Below are 21,502 nucleotides of genomic sequence, written 5' to 3'. Positions count from 1 at the left end.
TGCATTGATTTGGAAGAGAGAGAGTGCCTGATTGAAGACTTTGTATTTAGTAGCTGATGAATAGGCTTGCAGTGCTGGCACTAAGCTGTGACAGGGAGTTCTGCTGCATACCTTCTTTTTGTTGTTCAGGCCTTTGCTGCTAAAGTCACTTGTCTATTCTTCCTCCTAGTAGTAAAGAAACAGACAGGAGTTGGTGTTTACCATTCCCATGCAACTGTTGATTTTTACAGACCTGCTACCTAGTTTGGGTTACCTCTTTTCCAGCCTGGAAGAATACTGGTCTGATCCCTTACATCTTGTAATGCTGCTGTTCCTTGTAGCCTGCATCTCTTTGCTCTTACCATTTGTCTTTTCTAATCCTTCTTTATTCTTTTTGATTTGGCAAGATAGGATGTTCATGCCTACTCAAGGTGAGAAAGCAGGTATTGTGTAATGGCAAAGTGGTGATTTATCTTTTTTTTTTTTTGTTTCTCTTCTCATCTTACTAATACATAACAATGTTTTCTTTCACTGTTGCTGATAACCACACTGATAGTTGCATAACACTTTCTGGTGCAACTCTGCAATCCAGAGTTCAGGGTCGTCTTTGTATCTGTGGGGAAAAAAAAAATCCACCTTATGGTTGCGGTTTCTTCTTAACATATGTAATTCAGTGTCTTCTGGTGGTTATCTCATCTCTTATTTTATCACCAAGTTGTTAATTACAGATACTTTTGCAGTTTTTTGTGTAAAGTATCAATGTCTTCCCAGTCTCCTTAAAAAAAAAAAAACAAAACAACAACAACAACAAAAAAAAAACTGTCAGTCATGAAAATAGCAGTTTTTGTGACAAATTTTGCTTGTAGTTTGAGTAGGATAAAATAAAATTTTAATATATGCATGTTGAAAAATACATAGAAGTTTGGTCTGTAATTGAACTTTAAAATAATTTTGTGTCCACTGAAGTGTTTAGCTTTACCTAATAAATGACTTCTGTGTACTTTATTGACTTTGCTTTATTTTAGTTTATTTTATCAAAAAGGTGGTTTATTTTGTTTTGCCTGAGGTATTTGCATTTACAATTAAGGTGTGAAAGGAGAAGCATGAGCAGTGTTGGCCTGTGGCTTTGGTCAGCCCTGATTGTTGCACTGCTTCTTAAGATGTTCCTGTTTTTCAGTCATGTAGATTGTTCTGATTTCCTGAGGATCCAGAGGGTTCCTTTAATTTTTGTTTTGTTTTTAAGATGCTTAAACTCTTTTCTAGTGACTCAGCAGAGTACTGTGTTTTGGTTATCATTTTAATATTTTGTGTGATGAGTGTTGATGAGTGTTGCTGTAGTAAAAGACTGCAGTATTATTGCTTTAATTGTCCCAGAACATTCATTTTGATACATGCAATATCTAAGAATTAACTTAGATTACCTTTAAAACATAGTAAAATCTTCTGCTTTTTGCTGCTGTCCTCAGGTAACTTTTTGTGACTTCTTTCTTTTTTCTTTTACAGACACAGAACGTGGCCTCTCAAACTGGATTAATACAACCTGTTGATATTTTTATTTATACTTTTTTTTATTTTTGTATTTGACTTAAAGTGCCATGAAAAAATTTGCATATTGCAAGGTGGTCCTTGCCACCTCTTTGGTTTGGGTCCTTCTGGACATGTTTCTATTGCTCTACTTCAGTGAATGCAACAAATGTGATGAGAAGAAAGAACGAGGGCTGCCTGCTGGAGATGGTAAGTTATCTGATGAAGTAATTTTTAAAATATGGTAGTTAAAAATTGTGTTTGTTTTAAACATTCAATATGTGTTTCAGCAGAGAGAAGGGTTTTAAGCTTAAGGAGGAAAGATTTAGATTGGATGTAAGGGGAGGTTCTTCACAGAGTGAGAGGTGAGATGCTGGAACAGGCTGACCAGAGAAGCTGTGGATGCTCCGTTCCTGGAGGTGTTCAAGGCCCTGGGCAACCTGGTCTAGTACCAGGTCAGCTTTCTAATACAGAAAATGGAAGGAGTTTATTTTCCTGAATGGGAGTTAAAGCCATGCTCTAAGTTGCCTTGGAGGAAAAATCTTCCACCTCAGTATTGATGGCATAAGATATTAAGACCTTAAATTAGGAGCTTCACCTGCTGTGTTTAATATTAGATTGTATTTATACCACTGTTATATTTTGCAAACTGCACTAAATATGAAGCAGTAAGTGCAGGTGAAAATCTTCTTCGCTAACTGCAGTTCTTACTGTTGAGAGGAACAGCTGAATTGAGGCTCATTAGTGAGAAGGCCTTGCCTGTTTTGCTTTTCACAGAATAGTAGAATCCCAGAATCACAAGGTTGGAAAGGGCCTACAAGATCACCTAGTCCAACTGTTTTCCCATCACCACTGCTACCACAAGCTACTAAAACATCTCTCGCAGCTCCTCATTCAGACGCCTCTCGAACACAGCCAGGGATGGTGACTCCACCACCTCCCTGGGCAGCCATTCCAATGCCTGACTGCTCAAGTGGTCTTTTTCAGTCTGCCAGAGACAGAGGGCAATTGAGAATGTGCCTGTAGGGCTGTCGGATAGTCTTGGGCTCCGCGATGATTGCTGGCAAACCTGGGGAAAGTCAGAGGAGATGGTTATAGGGAACTCTGAAGTGGGCATGATAGGGGGCTTCATGTCTGATAGGAAGTGGTGCAGGCAGCATGGAAGGCTACTGGTTGACGTGGTGCCTGTATGGAGACAAGGGGAAAAAAAGGTGAGGTGGGAAGAGAAAGACCATAAGGGGACTGGATGGAGGTGCTGGTGCAAAGGGGAACTGGAATGGTCTTTGGGGTATACAGGTCTCGGGAGCTAAAGTGACACGGGAGGACAGAGAGTTGGGAACCATGGCAGGGATTACATGAGTTAGTGATTTAGTCACAGGTTTAAGCTTTTACTCATCCCCTTCACTATGGCTGAAACTTGTAAGTACAACCTAACAGCCAGTTTATTATGTCATCAGTGCTTGTCAGCATTCCTTCGAAGGAAAGATTTATTTTTCCATAGCTAGTGCACAAATGAGCGCTGTAGTTGGGCTTTCTTTTAACAGTGTGTATGTTAGTCACTGTGCAAGAATGGTTTTTGTTTGTATTTCTGAGAACTTTGTTCTTTTGTGAGAAAACAGGTGACTAAATGCAGAAACCTGAGAGCCAATAGCTAAATCTTCTTGGAAAGTTATCCCTATGCTTGCACACCAAGTTGGCCTGTCTTTGTATTTACTATGATCTATAAAATGCCTGTGGGTTTGTTTAATGGCTGCTGGCTTTTTCTATAGGAGATAGGAGAGAATATCTCATTTATGTAAAGCTTGAAATCAAGTATTATGTGTTTGCTAATGAAGCCTAAGTGTTGTTCTAATGAATTTGTGAAATTTGTACGCCTGGATTCAGGTCATAGAAGTGTTAAACTAGCATCTCAATTCTTAGTTAATCTACTTGTTCAGGTGAGCTGGTTTAGCTAAGTTATGAGAAAAGTGAATGTGTAAATAAAGCAGAATTTTTTTTTTATTCTAAATCAGAATTATTCTAGGATAAGGAATTAACTCTTGGGTACGTTGAAAGACTGTTAATGCTCTAAAACATTCTTATATAACAATATTCTAATAGATTTTGAGTCTATTAAACAATCATATAGATTCATCTGAACAGAAAATAACTGAGTGCTGTAAATTTAATATGCAGTGATGATAACATAACTCACATTGTTTTTATTAAGCCTAAATAATTGCCTAATTTTATGTTATTATTTTATCTTAATTACCATCTAAGAATGCACAAATTCTAGTTCAAGAGCTTACACACAGTTGCATATCAGCAAGTTTAGATGCTTTTGTACCAATGAAGTTCAAGCTGTACTTTCTTAAGTACGGAGGCAAAACAGGTGACTTGATTTAGAGCATGGTTAAAGCATGTGCCTAAATCCAGCCTGCTTAGGATACGCTTGGACCTACTGATTCTTTTACTTTTTGGAGTACTGGAGTACTAGAAGCTGGCAGCTTCTAGTGTTATATAGCTCAGCTTGCAGTCATAGGGAACGTGGTATAAAGAAAACACCATTGTGGTTGGAGGATTTTCTCTGCTAACTGCTATTGCTTTAGTGCAGTTGCTTGAGATATTTGAAAAAGAAAATACCTCGTATGGAGCATATTATGGCTGTAACTGGTTAATGCTAAATGCAAACCAGCAACTCGTTTCACTTACTGGTGTGTGTGCGCATATATGTATGTATGTATGTATTTCAAGTATTAGTGTGTTTATATGTTATGTCTTTAGTGTTTCATCAAGGATGGAAGTCTTGGACATTTTATTTTTTTAAGAGTGACTTAATTATGGAAATATTTTTCTGCTCTTCTGTTTAGGACTTAAATTAGTTTTTGTTTTTGTTTTTTTTTTTTTTCATTAAAGTTTGTACTAAGTTTGTAGGAATATAACCCAAATTCAATATTTGAACGTTATAACAGTTCAGGAGAAAAGTGAATGAATGCTTGTAAAGAACTTTTAACCAATAGCCTTATTAAATGTTTTTATTTAAAAGAAATTAAAAATGTAAGAAGTCTTTTAATCTCTTCTCCTTTTTCTCTCTTATCAGTTTGGTCAGATAATTGAAATTCAATTTTCTTTGTTTTAAACAATAGTTTCTGTTAAGATTGAATACTCAGTTGCATAAATATCTGTTGTTCCAGAGCATGATGATAATATTTTTTTCACATGAATGGTAATTCTGAGAGCAGCGTTTAACTACTTCCATTAAAATCCCAGTACAAAGATTTGTTTTTATTACAAAACCTGGTGTTTTTAGAACTCCGTTTTAAAGCAAGAACAGTCTACTGTGTAAAATAAAATATAAATAAACGTAGAAATACTTACTAACATTTTATTTGTTTTTAGTTCCAGAACCCATACAAAAGCCACATGAAGGACCGGGAGAGATGGGGAAGCCTGTGGTCATTCCAAAAGAGGAGCAAGAAAAAATGAAAGAAATGTTTAAAATAAACCAGTTTAACTTAATGGCAAGTGAAATGATTGCACTCAACAGATCTTTACCCGATGTCCGGTTAGAAGGGTAAGCAATATGTATTGTATTAAAAACTATATATAAATGGAGAGTGCAATTTCCTGTATGTATAGCACTTAGGTGAAATTAGCTTTAAGAGCAGAGACCAGTTTCCTTCAGTGTTATTTAACAATGAATCTGATTACGAGTATAAATGCTGTTCAGGAAATAAAATTTAATCTGAGTGAAAACAAAGTTCACTTGAGAACTGGTGTTTCAAGAAGAAATATCTTCTTTGCAAACTTCATGCTTTACTTTTAATGAGGCAGACTAAAGTTCTACGTTGTATGAAATAGAAAAGATATGATGATGAGAAATAAATACTTTAAACATTTCTTGCCTAATGAAATGTTCAAAGCCTCATTTAGCTTGCATTATAGTGTTTGCTAATATCCATCTAGTTTATTTTTGATCTCACCTCTGAAATATTGATTCTTTCAATGCTATTTGAGTCATAATGAAAAAGGAAATCATAGCCTTGTTTTAAATAAAACTAAGATTACTCTCCTCTCTTAGGGCTGATCTGAACAGGTAGCTGATGGCTTTCTGCCTCGAGTCCCTTTTACTTGGGAAGTGAAACAGAGCTTGTGAAATAAGATTTTGCCCATCAGTTATCTGCATTCTTCAGTAATTATGTGCTATGGGAAATCTTTCTTTTGAAGGTCAGCTATCACTTTTGTATACACAAGGCTTAGATGCTGGATTAATTTGTTTTTCATTTCCTACCTTTCAAGATGATAATGGGATTGAGATGAAGCTCTGACCACTTTTCATTTTTAATGGGTGATAAATAGCTGCTTTATGCATAACTTTGCCTGGAGCAATGATTTAAGTGGTTCTGTGTAGTGTGCGCGTTCCACAGTGTGCTGGTTTTTTTACTAATTGAGATGGATTTAATAAATAAAGAAAGAAAGGTCTCCCGAGATAGAACCAGTGCAACTTTGTGTTGATTTTTAGTCTAATTTATTGGTCATTACTTACCTGTTTCTCGGTACAGAGAAAGAATGTAAAATGCATAAACCTGTAGGGTTTCTTTTTGAAGCTGGGATATCTTTGGTTTTTTTGGTGTTTTTTTCTTGTTTCACATTATTGCTCTGATCGTGGTTGGAATTTGGCAGTGGATCTCTTGGTGTTTGTGGAGTTTCACATGAATGATGCCTGCTATATGATAAGAAATTTTCTTTATAAAATGGTGATTTAAAGGGGGTGAGAACTTCTCGTTAACATTCTAATCTTGTTTTAGCAGCAAGGAATATCATCAGATCCTTTGGAGACTTTTGTCACAGCTGGAATGCTAATTTCTGGTGATTTCTGTATGGTTTAGTGTTTTTTGTTTGTTTGTTTTTTGGGAGAACTAAATGGAATGAATTATCAAAACTTTGGGGAAATGATAGTTACAGCAGCTGGTTAATTTGGAAGGTAAACATGGGTAATCGTTCATGATTATCTTGGAACTAAGGAGGAAATTAAATAACATCTGTTTATCAGCATTCATGTTGGAAAACTTGCCTGTATGTTTTCTGCTACTTCTACAGTGTAAGTACAAAGTTAAGGAAACACATTCCTTACACGTGGATCTAAAACATTGACTTGATTGTAATCTTTAAAGTCTAGACCCTGAATTAACCAAAAATGGAAAGAGAAATTGTTATAAATGTTTACAATTCTATTAGTTAAGCATCATTCAACCTTTTGCAGACAACTCAAATTACAATCTTAAAATTAGGTTCAGCTCTAATGACTTTCCTTGTATGCATGGCCATGTGCTGCAGTTACTGTGTTTTGTGCTAAGATGTGAATTATAAATTCAGTTGCATTAAATTTGTTCACCTCTTACATTTGGATGGACAAAAAATTGATTACAGTACTTTCTGTACAGGAATGAAATCTTAGCGTAAAATCATAGGCAAGGTCTCAGGGCAAAGCTCTATTTTCTGTTGCTGTAAATAGCTAATATCCACTTGAAGTGCATATTTTTAGTAGATTTTGACAGAGAAAAGGTCCCTTAAAACAGTTCTCTTCATGGTCTTCTCAGTATGTATTCTCCAAGGTCAAGCAAGTTAAGAAGTTGGGGATTGTTAAAGTTTCTTGAGGAAACCTGAAAATGTTGTGTTTGCAATGCAAGAGCATCTTAATCTGTGTGAGTGGGTTAATATGACTTTTCTGGAACTCTAGCCATTTTCAGAATTGCGAAAACTATAAGGATGTCCAAATGTTAGGTGTATGTCTTACAATAATATTTATCTGTTCAGTCAAAATGTTCACATGGTCAGAAGTCCTTTCTGCTGTGTTAGTGGAATTGCTTCTGCTGTAACTTGTTCTGTCTGCATCCCTGCTAAGAGGGAAGTAGTTCTGGAGGAGAGCTGCTGATTTCTAACCATGCCTCACCACATCAGTGTGCTTACAGCACAGCTGCCACAATTCCTTTTAGCCAAGTTTTGAAGAAGTGGGATATGCTCAAGCTGAGGTGTTCAACTGTGTCATTTTCTTCTTGAGTTTTGTTGGGTTGCTTCCTTTAATGTGGTATAGGGGGAAGATGTGACCATTTCAAGTTCTATAATTCTTTGCCAGCATCAGTTCTTCTGCAATAAGGATGTCAAAGGATGGCCAAACAATTAGTTAATCTTTGTAAAGGTACGGAAGTTAGGTGTGCCAAGGCAGGACAGTTTGCTTATGTATTTAATGCTAATGTCAGAGGATGGTGACACACTGGAACCCGGATGGACACACAGGTTGCCCTAGGAGGCTGTGGATCCCCCATCCCTGGAGGCATTCAAGGCCAGGCTGCATGTGGCTCTGGGTAGCCTGGTCCTGGTGGTTGGCGACCCTGCACATAGCAGGGGGTTGAAACTAGATGTTCATCCTTTTCAACCTGGGCCATTCTATAATTCTATCAAACAGCAGCTACCAAGGGAATCTGTGTTACCATTCACACTAATTTCTCGTCCCCCCAGAATCCACTGCTCAATCCCTCGCAACCATATGGAGCTCTTACCTGTACAGATTCTGTTTTCTGTCTTGCGCTTCTGCATCTGAGTGTTTGTTGTTTCATCTCAGTACGTAAACCACATGGGGAAGAATGTTTGTTTTGGCCAAGAAACTTTGTTTCTTAATGAAAAACAATATGTAATTTGTCTTAGCTTCTGGGTACTTGTCCAGCGTAGTGGAACTCCTCTGTATCAGATGTCTTCACAAATTCTAATCTGAGTTCTGCTGAGCTGTGCCCTGGTCTTATTTAGATGTTGATAGTTATTTTTACTATTTGTCACCAAATTACTGAGGCAAATAAATGCCTTTAAAATCACTGAGATACGACTGAATTGGCAGTCTTTTGTGTCTGTAAGAGTAAATGTTCTACTTAAGCTTCTGGTGGGTTAATAGAGAAACAACAACAAAAACAAAATAAACATTAAGAAAGTAGTAATATTTTTAAACTTAGATATTTCCATGAATCTGCATTGGAGCATGTTATTGTAATTAATAATAAATGCTGGGGCCACAGCCTCTGGAGGGATGTTGGTGTGGAGGAGCAAGCAGCTGGGAACAGCAGGCTGGTTTTAAGTCGCTAGTAGATTATTTCATGTAAGTGTGTCTTAGTCTGGTCTGTGAATCAGTCATCAAAGTGGGATTCACACTTGCCAGGAAAGTGTGCAGCTGTAGGTTTGACATGACAGCAAAGAGTAAAATGTTGGGTGATGAGGAGCATGAGAGTCTTGATTTTGCTGAAGATGAGAAGACAACAACTGAAATAGGTTTCAGTGACTGAAGCATGCAGTTAGCTCTGCCTATCTGTTTTACTGATCAGGCTGGAAAGTGGTGTGGTTAAATGCATGAACTTTGTGTGGTAGCTTATATTTGGTCTCAGTTCTATTTGAGGTGATTTTGAAGCTGCTTTGGAAACCAAAGAATGAGTACTGTGTACAAAGACTGAAGTTTTCAGGCCTCACAAATCTTAAAGATTTGTTGAACATACAGAACATTTAAGGAGACATTTGGGTCTCCTTTGTTGGGAGAGTTTAATCCCAGTGCTGACCTCTGTGCTCTGGAAAAGAGTGTGCAAAACTCCCTACTTTTCCTGGCCCAGGTGATCAAGGCTGGAAGCAATGGAGGCATAGCTGGGCAACACAGTGTTGTGCAGCATTAAGTGCTAGTCACCACTGGCGCTTCCATTGGGATATTTTATAGTGCAGGCTGAGATCTCTTGGAAAGATGTTGGGTTTCCCCTAGAAGCAGGAAGGGATGAGGAGAGCTTTGGGTACCTTCATGTCCTTTCTTCAAGCTGCATCTTTGTACAGTTTGGCATAAAATACCTTCCTTTTCAGTTATTCCAGATTTGGTAAAATGTAACCAGAATTAAGTGTATGGGACACCTTACTGTACCTCTGTTAAATCCTGCATATTGCCTGTCCTCTCAAGCTGTCTGTACTGTGGGAGCAGTGATGCAGATGTTTGAGTGATGCAGACGGTGTTAGTGTGTAATCAGTTTTTAGCTAGATGGACTTACGTATTTGAATGAACTAGGTTTAAAATTCATACAAGCTTTGGCTTCAGCAACTTAGAAAATTAAGGAGCACACATCCCATAATATTCAACTAGGCCAGTAATGTGGCTGGTTTAAGTTATTATTGAAGGCTTTTTTTGCTCCTGTTCAGTTCCTACTTTGAAGCTTTATTTTACGGTCTGGATGAAGTTGGCTTTCCTCCTCTCTCCCATGATTAAAACTATTCTAAGTCTTATTTGTATGAATGTTGCTGAGTCTGTGTTTGGCTTATGATGCTTGGCTTATTTCTGAGCAAGTCATTCATACAACTAATTCTCATCATTCATCTCTTTGCTTGGAAAAAACAGTATATAGATCCAGGTTTAGGGATGCATCACGTATGCTAATTATAGGATGCAATATAATGCTTTCAGTTCTGAGACTGCAACTTGCTTTTCATACTTAAAATTTACTTAAAGTTTAAAAATTTGTCCATTTTAAGGCTGAAATATTCGAGTGAGAACATACCAGAATTCTTGTTTGCAGAAATTAAGAATCCTGACTGCAGGGGTTGCCCTGTACGCTTTGTTACTACAGTTGAATTACAAGATGATGCAAATTCCTAGAATTTACACAGCTGTTGTGTGAGGAAAATAGTCTATTTGCATATACCTATTAAAGATAGAACTACTAAAGGCATACATGCAACAGTAAGCTGTTGGAACTCAGTATATTAAGTTTTATAGTTTGTTTTTTAATGGTAACGCTTGAAGTCTTGACCGTTACGAGCTTTGTGAAGAAGTGTTCTCTCTAATGATTTTAATTCAGGAGAAGAGCCAAGGGAATAGCTTCACGTTGTGTATCATCAGGTGTAAATTGTGTATTGTATATAATTGGGTGCAGCCAAAAATCTCAGCACTGCTTCTGTTGATGCTGATCCAACATTTGTGTGGCCTTGCAGCTCACTGGCTGAGTGGAGGTTTGCATTCCCCAGGGCTGGGGGAGTGGGTTTGTTGGCCAGCAAATGGAAGCAACAGTGACACCCAGCAGCTGTGTGATTGCCTCATCTGTTGTAAAGAGGGGGATGGGCTGGAACTGTGGCATTGAAAAGGGAGATTATTGCTTAGGGTGCAGTTGAGGGCTGCAGCTATTTAGGTGGAATATAGGGAAAAGAAACTTTGCAATGGCAAGTTTGTGCAAAAATCCTCATAAAATCACGAGGAACTAAATAGGCTCATAAATTGTGATATTCTTGGTGAAGTTTTTTACTCGTTTAGCTTGGGTCACGGTGATAGAAAAAAGGTAATAAAAAAGAGCTAAGTTGTCAGGATGATGGTGGAAAACTACTGAAGTTTGTTCAACATTACGTTCATGTTACAAGCTAGAAATCTAGGCTATTAATTAGTCTGGCATCTGCAAAGGAGATCTGCTGATCCCTTGAAAAGCAGTGTAAATTTCAGCAATGTCACACTGTAAGTCTGAAAGCTTGTAAGGCACTGAAGATTTAACTGTTGTTTTTCAAAGCAGATACTTTATTTTGTTTTGCATTTTTTGTCTGGCTTTTGTTTTCATTTAGGTTGTTACTGGGTTCATACAGAATCAATTTCAAATGTTCACGTTGGAAGAAATCAGCTACAAATCTTTCTCCTAGAAAGAAAGTTTTTAAAAGTTGTCTCTTCAAAAATGAGCACGCTTCCTGCAAATTGTTGTCTTTGTCTGTAGGCATATACACACATGCAGTTACGTAGGTGTGTGCACACGGACAAAGATTTGACCGACTCATTCTTAGCTACGAGTTTTCCATTTTTGGATGAGCAACCATGTCACAAACTTTATTCTAGTTGATTGGTTAAGTATGGAAAATGATATGGCTAGAGAACTTAGTGTATTTCCGTCTTTGAGGACAGAATTCTTTTTTTCCTTACTTCAAAAAGTACTTTCCTGTGGTAACTTTGATGGGAACAACATTCAATTGTAGGTAATTACTTTTGTGAACTTCTTCAATTCTGTAACCATAGTGGTGTTGTAAGGACTGTGTTGGATTTTATTTTCAGGATTTAAAGCAGAGTTCTGCTTGAATCATGAGATAATACAGCCTTTCTTATATACAAACCTTTGAAAGCAGAAGAAAGGATGGCAGGTAAACTACGCAATGCTATTGAAGGCAAGGTACTTAAGCAGGCTGGATGGAAGTGCTTAGATAAGAATTAGTAGCATTCAGGTCATCAGTTTAGACAGGTTAATTGGAGCTGTGATGTGTATTACAGAAGTGAAGAGCTCTTTTTAAAACAAATTGTTCTGATCTGATTGGAAGAAGCAGCTTTCCTCTGTAGTGTGAGGTTTTGTTGCAAACTTCTGTGCAGCGCTTTCTCTTTGTGCAGCTACAAGTTAAAGCTGTGGTTGTATGCAGGGTTGTTTGATAAAAGAAGCTGTGGCACATTCTGTTGATCAGCAATTCCATGTTTCTCAGAAATACTGCTTTTAACCCTTTTTGCTGTGTTGTGTCCTGTTAATATTATCTTTGTCCATCTTAGTTGTCTCTAGTCACAATGGGTTATTCTGAAAATTTATGTTGGAAACAGTTTTACTAATGCTCTTCTTGTGATGATGTCGAAAGGCTGCTGCTGATGTACAGGAAAGACTTAAGTCACTGTTTACCAGAAAAGCATCACTTGATTTGAATGCTGGTGGTTGTTGATGCAGTGTTTTGGCACTTTCCATCACCTCTGCTAACAGAGATGTTATTCTCTGCTAGAAATGTGTGAGCATCAGCAGCTTCAGGGTGACTCAGTTTTATTTCCAACATGTTTTCACCTGTGGTTTAAGGAGGGAGTAGTGTTTGCATTGGGCAGGGCTGTGCCTCAGCTTTGTTGCCTTAAGTTGTTGCAAACTATAACTTTAGGCAGATGGGCAGGTAAACAACGGATACGGGTAGATTCACAGCACTGCAGCATGATGGGGCCATTATTAATCAAAGCCCGAGGTTTTATGATAGGAGTTTGTATTTTCTAGTGATTTGGCATTAACTTCAGTATCCTCAATAGTTGTATTTTCAAGCCTTCAGGAACTTATGCATATTTTCCAGAGTGCATTTTAATATTAAAGATTATACTTTTTATGCTGTATCACTAGTATTAAACAGGTTTATTCTGGGCACTGTGTTGTACCGCGTTTCCTCAAAACCTCGGCTCTGATGCAGTTCTTCTTTCTCATATTTAAGTTCTGAGATGCATTTTATTTGTAAATGCAGCTTTTATTTTTAACTGTTGTTTGTACTGTGCAAGATAAAGGCTTGGACTACATCTGTAAGATGACTAAATACATTTCCCCTCACTCCCTTCTGTTGTTCCTTTCAAATATGCATTTGTACTGCATTAGCATACTGCACATACGAGCTGTGGTCTGAGCTCTAGTGTGATTTCCCATCTGAGCTGTGAAGTGCAGAGTGGATACTTGTGCTTGCATTCCAGCTCTGTCTTTCATTGATACGTGCTTTGGGTTTGGAAAACAAGGGTCGTGCAAGTGTTTTGAGTGCTGCTAATATTTCTGAGCCATTGTAAATTATTGTATTGCTTGTGCTTTCTTCCCTTGGAAAGCTGGTGGAATCTGGGTATAAAATTGATGTCACATATACCAAATCTTGGCTTTGGTACTGCCTATCTACTGCGTTTTTGTTTTTATGTCCTCATAGTCTCTTTCTGCATAGACATCATGGTAGTGTATAATTGATTTCCAACAAGATCTCTACTATGTTTGCAGACTTTCTTTTGACAGCAGTTCTTCAGCTTATGAAATATACTGATCTTATATATCTCATATAAAATCCCATTTTATTACATTACTTCCAAAAAAAGATTTAGCATGATTTCGAAGGGTGTGCAAATGGATTGCTTCTAATACTGTACATAGGGACTTTAAAGATATGACAGTGTTGCACATAGCACTTGATCTTGAGTTGTAAGTATAATTTCTCGAAATTATGTTCAGTGAATACAGTGTTATAGTATTGATAAAATGCCAAATATTAGCAGAGTTGCTTGCAGCGTTGTGTTTCTAAGCTAATATCTAAGTTTCTCTGAAAATCTCAACAGTAAGTTGGAAGAGGTGATATAAGGACAATGAAGGGTAGGCTTTGTTGGTCTTAGGCAGTAAGCAGAGCAGGATGGTTATCAGAAGAATTTCACTTCTGAGGAATTCAAATGAGGGATTGTTTAAGATCCTCCAATAGATTACTTCTGTTTCAGCAGTGGTTAAGTATGTTTCCCTCATTCCTTCACTAACATAGAAGATAAGAGTTCCAGTTCTGCTAGTTGTACATTAAGGTTGAGAGCAAATGATTCTGGTGATGTAGGTAACACAAAATCAGTGTACTCACCCTAGTTCTTAGCATCTTGAAGGCTCGGGCATTGCTAATACTCGAAAGGTATAGAAGAGAATAAGTTGTAAGCTGAGGTGTCTGGAATCTTGCACTGGTAGCATTAAGTACTTTGGTATCAGCTTTGGCAGACCTGGTAACAATGAGGTGCTCATCTGCAGTCATGAATAGCATCATGAATGCTGTTTAGATGCTTTGGAAGACTTGCATTTCATAAGGTCTTGAAGTACTCTGAATGATCCCTTTTGCATTTACTGGAAGGTAAAATTGTTGTTCCTTTTTTGGTTTTCTTTTTAAAATCTTTTATTCCACATTTTGAGTTTAGAGGATTTTTTGTTGTTGTTGGCTGGGTAAATTAAATGTTAACAAACTGTAAATTTTTCTATACCAGATATTTCTTTATAAAGATTGAAAATTGAAGAAGACCACCTTCCAAAACTATGTACAGTTAATTCTTTTAACAGAGATTCAGTCCTTCATGTTGGCTGTCATTTTTAACCAACAACTAGAAGTTTCAACTGTACACTTAGGATATGCAGCTTCGCAAAGTATTGCAGTGATGTTTATTTCTTGACCAAAGCTATCTTGTCAAATGGGATAGAAGTTTTAATATTCTGATCAGTAGGAGTCGGAAGTTCTTTCCTTGCAAGTTTATGATTACAGAAAGTTTAAAATATGAGATTTAATGACTAAAATAGGGCAATTCTATTCAAATAATACTTGTCTTTTTGAGGTTATTTTTTTTTTTTTTGTAAAATCTCCCACAGACTGTTTACAGCCTGAACCGAAGGAGAAAAGAGTAAACAGTTTATTCAGTGGTTTTCAGATTCTTTCAAGTTGTTTTGAAGTGGCTATACACAGTACACCAAACAATATCTTTCTGGAGATTTTTTTATATGCAACTCCCTGTCTAAAATGTACAGAGCTTCTATGTATGATTCAATTACCATCTCCATAAAAAAAAGAAGATGGTAGAGAAGAAAAGCATAAATAATAATTGCTTCTGACCTTCCACTTTAGAAACTTCTGTGATGAGTTTAAAATTTTGAAATTAAGCTGTAGGGCCTTGTTAGCAATGTTATCCACAGATACGCTGTGATCTGTCATCCTTGTTTTGCTTTTGGCATGTTAGGCATAAACCTGGGTGAGCGAAGAATTTGGACCCAGCGTACTGCCCTCCTTTGCTCTTAAGGAAATGCAGGCCCAGGAGTAAACAATGGGCCAAAGCATTCCAAATTATGGCACAACATTGAAAAAAGGTGAAATTCTGTGAACAGTGCCTACGTATGTGCATCTGACAGAGGTCAGCCCTGTGTCTTATCTGTTACTGTCCTGTGGTTCCTTTGTAAAAACATTTTTCAAAATGTTTTACACAATGCTTGTAAACTTCATTTATATCTCAAGTCTGATTTTGATGGGACGTGAAAAATTGCGGCAAATCAATTAGGAAGTGAGTTTTATCCACTTTCATTTCCTCACTACCTGAGAGCAACAAATGAAACATTAGTGAGGAATAGATGGTTAATGAGGCTGAAGCTGGTGATTCCAGTTCTGAGAAGGAGACTTGATATGGAAATAAGAAAATCTTCACTGTTTTGTTCATTGGAAAGTGTACATCAACACATGCAGATTAATCAGGCTTTTTTCTTGGTCGTATTGAAGTAGTCTGTCCTATTCTTTTTCTGTACCTTTAAGTATAATGTAATAATTCATTGCTTGCGTTTAAAATATCTAATATTTCCAGGGAGTTTCCACAATCTAAATAATATATGGAGTTGCATTAGCCAAGAATTTGCCTGATGCATGCCGTAGATTAAGGAAAGGATGATGCATTTCAGGTGAAGTAGATATTCTCAGCTGCTGTTTGGAGTCTTCATTAAATTACTGGAGATGGTATGCCTTCCTGATATTATGCACTCAATTTTAAAACTATTTGAGGCATGATCCAACTAAAGGAACATAATGTATTAGTAGTAAATTGAAATTCAAATTTCCCTTAATTCATGCCCTGTATGTCATACCCTTGATGGTTATGTTCTGCTACTAATGTTGCTTATCTGTTGGTTGAAACAAATGCTGCATTTTAAATTTAGTAGTAATCCCTTCCTGGGGTAATTTGTTTTCAAATGAAAGACAAAAAGGATTCTTAATTTAAAGGTTTGGTACTCAAGATAAAATGTGGGTTTCGCATAGAGGGCTGATGCTCTGAGTTAACTGTTCTTTCTGTTTTGCGTTCTGCAGCAGTGTGTTCCTGGGGGAAAGCAGCGTACGGCAATGATTTCAAAATTAAAAACTACTTTTTTTTATCTTGTCACAAATGTATGTGCAAGTATATTGACAAAGTATGTGTAGAAAGACAGTTGAAAGGAACACGGTTACAAAACAAATTGTGTTGCCACTTGTGAAAGTCTCTAAATATTAGTTAGGCAAGTCTTGTTATGGATGCAGGGATGTTCAGCTTCTACAGGTCACGGAAGTGGACATGCTTGAGAAGGGGCTCTCATCAACCTTCTATATGTCTTTCAGGCATGTTAGGGATAAAAGGTTTCCTTTTAAAGATGGATCTTAAAGATTCTGATGTTTTTATGCTAAAGACAGTGCAGTGTTTTATAAAAGTACTTGTCTGTGGCTGGCTTTTTTTGTACCAGTTCATTTGTTTGGAACTCAGTAAAATAAATCTTCCATAAAACCAAGATAGTCAAGGCTGAAGATCCAAAATTTACTATTGCAATGACAAAGCTTTTGGCCACTGCAGGAAGATAGTCCTGTTGAATGAGATGTTATGGCTTCTTATGGAATACAGCAAACAGATCTATGTCAGCTTTTCTACAGATATTCTGTTTAAAAAAATATAGGATCAACTGGAAGATTTACATTTCTACTAAGGCTGAAAGTCAACACTCAGATACCTTGTTTTCTGGTCTAGGGAGCAGTGCTGTAGAAGGAATAAAACATTGATGGTTTGGTTTTAAAGCAACATAATGGGCTGAACAAGTGAAAGGAATATTTGGCCCATGTGTAGAATTTGCCATCTGAAATTCAAGGCGTCTTTGCCAAAAGCTATTTTATTTTTCAAGCGATACCACAGAAATAATACTTTGTCAGTTGACATTCTTCACAAATTTTCTTTATGCATGAATCAAATAAAAAAGAACAGGGATATGAGTGTTTTCTCTAAAGATTTTGACACTTGCTTGTTGTAATGAATAATTAAAGTCAGCTGTGATTGTAGACAAGTCTAATATTGAGGACAGATAGTGCCTGTTTCAAAGATATTGGTGTTTCAATTCTCAGAAGGGGAAGCATGATTGCACAGAAGCTCTTAGAGATGCTTCCTAAATTATACCTGGACTTAAATTATACCTCGTCTTACCTGGGATCTAGGCTCACTGAGGGTTTTTTGTCACTACCATAGAGCCAAAATGCCTGTGTGTTATGAGAACTGCTCTTGCTTCAGGCTCTGTGGCTAACCAAGTTAGCTAGCAAATGAAATATTCATGCTGTGAGCCTCTTTTGGTTTGTGTTCATGGTGTCACCGGTTCTTCCGAAGGGTGGGAATAGATGCTGACACCACAATCCTGTACTGACAGCTTGTTCCTTCAGTATTGTTTTTATACTTTTGGTTAAACATATGCGCTGTTTACTTCTCAGGCTCTTGAGTAGGGCCACAGGTGATACTTTTTAACATATTCTAATAGTATTTATAACAGATTATTTTTGAATGACTATATGTAATGAGTCGGGATCTAATGAAAGCTCTTCTGTTGAAACGAAGTTACAAACATAAAATGTGCCTACAACTTTTTCTCATACGATGATGGGTTACGTTTTTATTGTTTGTTATATATTCTTTATTTACACAATCTCTTTCAAGTTTGCCATTTCTTACCTTGTGCATTTCTCATCCCTTTTCCCCCTCTGTCCCTGTAATAGTAGGGCTACCCCTTGCCCTCTGAGGGAATGCAGGCTTAAATTAGCACCTGGAGTTAATGTATTTGTTTTGTGAAGCGTTGCATATCCAAGTAGCGGGAATAAATATGGTTAGCTGTGTATGATGGCAGTGCGTACATCTGTCATTTCAAGTACTGGTTACTCCATGAAGGTTCCTTTCTGAGTGGAAGGTTGGAATACTAGATGTATGCATCAATGTAAGGATTTTTTAATGTGGGAATATTAATTTGTGCACTTTTTCCTCCTTTTGTCACACCTGGGACATTCACACAGTGTTGATATATCATAAATTGCTTTTTGGTTTTACTAAGAAATAAACTTCAAACTTGCAGTCCTAACTTGATCGTTACAAATGCTCTTTTTTTTTTTTTTTTTTTTTTTTGATTAACAGTTGTAAAACAAAGGTGTATGCAGACAACCTTCCCACAACAAGTGTTGTCATTGTTTTTCACAATGAGGCTTGGAGCACACTTCTACGAACTGTTCATAGTGTGATAAACCGGTCACCACGACACATGCTGGAAGAAATTGTACTTGTTGATGATGCCAGTGAAAGAGGTAATGATAAATGTTGATACCTTTAAGATATTGCAGTTTGTTATTCTTGTTTCTTCAAAAATTGAAAGCGAAGTTTTACTGGCTTAGCTTTGCTCAGCAAAACACAGTAGTGGGGTTGAAGGGCAATAAGCATATGCCCCTTATCAATTACAAATGGATCATTCTGCTCTGAAAACGAATACAATTTTGTCTGCTTTTTTGTTGACATTATAGAGATTGTGTTTATCCTGCTACCATTTTCTTGTTCTACATTTGGAACTGTAACACGTTATTAAGGCTTGGGGCATTTAAAATTTGAGCAATGTGATGAGTAATAGTAAAGGCAACTTTCTTCTTCACACACACCCCAATTTACTTTTGGTACCACTATCAAACATGGTGCTCAAAGGGATCAGTATTGACTTTTCAGTTTATGGGAAATTGCAGTTCAGTTTCCCTGCTGTGTGAGATTCCACTTTTTAATGGTCAGTGGACAAAGTGAAAGTTCTGTGATACAGAATAAAACTTGTTTTGTTACCTTATATAATGAAATTAATGGACAAAACTTGAAGCTGATTTTCTTAAAGTGACTTTATTTAGATTTTGCTTGGCAGTGATTTTTGTAAATTACAATATAGTAGAAATAAAGATAATATTCTGGAAAGTACTTGGTAGCTCATTCTAGATCAGTTATTTGTTTTATTTCTTGATTGATTTTTGTCAGTGTTCTTGGTTATGAAGTGTAACTTGAGGGATACTTTTTCTTGTGTGTGTGTGTGTGTGTGTGTGTGTATGAGAATGAGAGAATGTCATGTTTTCTGAAGTATGTTGAAATATTGCTTTTAAAATATATTTCTGTATTGGAAGATCTCCAGTATATTAATAGTGAGGAGGCCACTATTTAAAGTAAATAAATAGAATTTTGGCAGCCACCATTTGTTGGCGGTCATCTGTATTTATCTGCATCAGCAGTAATTTCCCTGCTTTAGTTGGAAAATTGAGCAACCAGCATGCTGATATCTCAGTTTGAGGCTTCTGATTCCAATATTGCAAAATGCATATTCTGCTTATTATGTTAATTCCAACTTCTCAGTAAGATGGGTACAAACATCTGAACAAACACAATCTATGTACAGGAAGTGATGCTGGATTGCAGACCATGTGGTCTGAGTAGCATTACGGTGTGTGGATTACAGTAACTAGCAGGAATTTTTGTGGATTCACAGCTGAAGAATTTACAGGGTACAAAGATTATGAAGAATTTTTATGGGGTATCTTTTTATAGTAAAAAGTGTGAGTTTCTTCTTCAGCTTGTATGCATGTATGGTAATGTAACATGCTGCCTGACCAATTCCAAGCCATGTATGTCCAGAGAACAGCTGGCTGTGAAGAAGATGAACAGAGGAGAGAGAATGCCAGTTCGATGAGTTGTGACCAGGCCGTTTACCTAGGGATGCATTGCTCATGCACTCAGGTTGTGTTTGCACATGTATCAGTATTTGCTCCTTACTTCTTGTTCACACTTGCTAGTTCACCTGATACTAGGCGTTAGCCTCTTCAACAAATTCTAGTGCCATTTGGAAAAAGCAACAGGCTTGAAAGGCAATCACACTCTGGTAGAAGAGAAGGAGTGCCTGTGCAAAGGGCAAAGCTACCACGTGAATGTGTTCCAGATGGGATGGGAGTTGTGATTAACTTTTTAGCTTTTAGAAGGGTCAAATTTTCACTATTTTAACTTGGAGGGAATTGGTAGCGGCACCCCTCAATTTCTTGTAGTTATTAAAGCTCTTGTTCCACCTTTCTTTTGAAACTGCTCACCACTCTGAGGATTATTCCTGGGGAATACAGATGCTGATATTTGGGTTTTAAGTGTCTGTAATCAGGTTATTGTGCAGGTACAGATTTCCTTAATGAAATAGAGGGAGTACTGTTTTGGTTGGTTGTCTCTTATGCTCAGACTCATGCTAGAAAAACAAAGTTTAGTGCAAATCTGCTCTGTTTCATTTATCTGCACAGTCCCTTTCAATAATTCATATCTTTGCAAATGATTAATAGTGACAGGTCAGCTTTCAAAGTGACCTAGAAATAGAGTAAGCTCATATTAAAATAATGTAGGCAGGTATTTCTTGTTTTGTCTCTTTAATTTCTATTTAGTAAACAACAGCAGTAACAGCAACCAAAATTTTTATTTAACACTCACCATGTCCTCATTATGATGTAGAATTATAATTCACTTTAAAAACGGCTTTTTAAAGATATATTTTGTGCTCCTGATTTGTTTGAGGTAGGTTACAAAATCAATATAATTCTAGGCTGAAAGATGTAACATTTCAGATTTTGAAATTATTTTTGGTGACGTTATCAAGCATCTTTAGTTTTGAAATCTATGATGATCACTTTTGCACCTTCCACCATTATTTTCAACAGTTCCTGAAAATTGTTTTGTTTTTTTAATGCTTTTTTTTCCAAAAACATACTATGTTTCCAGCAATGTTCTTTTACATTAAATAAAACTGAAGCGATGTGATGCCTGAAAATATGGAGGCTTTAGCATATGCTGCTTACATATTCTGTTTGTGTTGAATTAAAACGGCAGACTTTTTTCCAGAAAAAGAAAACTGTTCAGCCTGAGCAGTGTATTTTGAATTCTAACATCAGAGTCGATTTAATTGGAATGAAGTAAGCATTCAGTCTGCCTGAAGCACACTTTGTACCTGCCAGTGTCAAGCTCTTAGAAGAATGAATTTGCATAATATCACACAATTATTTACACTGCAAAAAAAGCTTTGGAGAAACAAGGCATGGCTGTAACATTTCTTCTCTAGTTGCTGATCAGAATTGTGTATTTTGTTTTCGAGTATTAACTTCTTTGTTAACTACTTTAGAAAACAACATTAGCAGAAGAAATCAGAAGTAGTCAGTACTTTAAAACTAGGTCGAGTACTGAATGGCCCAGTGTGCATAGCAGATTACATCAGGACAGAAAACACCCACAGAAGCTAGTGATAGATGCATATCAAAGCGATGGATTTAAAACTAAATACCTGAAAATAATGTCTGCGAAGTATTTGTGCTGCTTATATCTGTGACTGCGTGATTAAAAATCAGG

The 21,502-nt window shown here is 36.9% G+C and overlaps 1 protein-coding gene across 3 annotated transcripts in view; it reads left to right on the top strand.

Annotated features, from left to right (window-relative positions):
- The window catches only part of GALNT1 (polypeptide N-acetylgalactosaminyltransferase 1), a 74,931-nt gene that overhangs the window by 31,714 nt on the left and 21,715 nt on the right, over positions 1 to 21,502 (top strand). For all 3 annotated transcript variants that reach the window (XM_052704374.1, XM_052704376.1, XM_052704375.1), the window contains 3 exons: positions 1,483 to 1,713; positions 4,885 to 5,059; positions 18,248 to 18,414. In XM_052704374.1, coding sequence (XP_052560334.1) covers positions 1,575 to 1,713; positions 4,885 to 5,059; positions 18,248 to 18,414 — 481 coding nt within the window. In that variant the 5' untranslated portion in view covers positions 1,483 to 1,574. The remainder of the gene's footprint in view (positions 1 to 1,482; positions 1,714 to 4,884; positions 5,060 to 18,247; positions 18,415 to 21,502) is intronic.

Source organism: Tympanuchus pallidicinctus, unplaced genomic scaffold (assembly GCF_026119805.1).
Source record: "Tympanuchus pallidicinctus isolate F22 unplaced genomic scaffold, pur_lepc_1.0 scaffold5, whole genome shotgun sequence".
NCBI lineage: Eukaryota > Metazoa > Chordata > Aves > Galliformes > Phasianidae > Tympanuchus > Tympanuchus pallidicinctus.
Note: the sequence above shows the minus strand (reverse complement) of the source record. Positions and strands in the feature narration are given on the sequence as shown.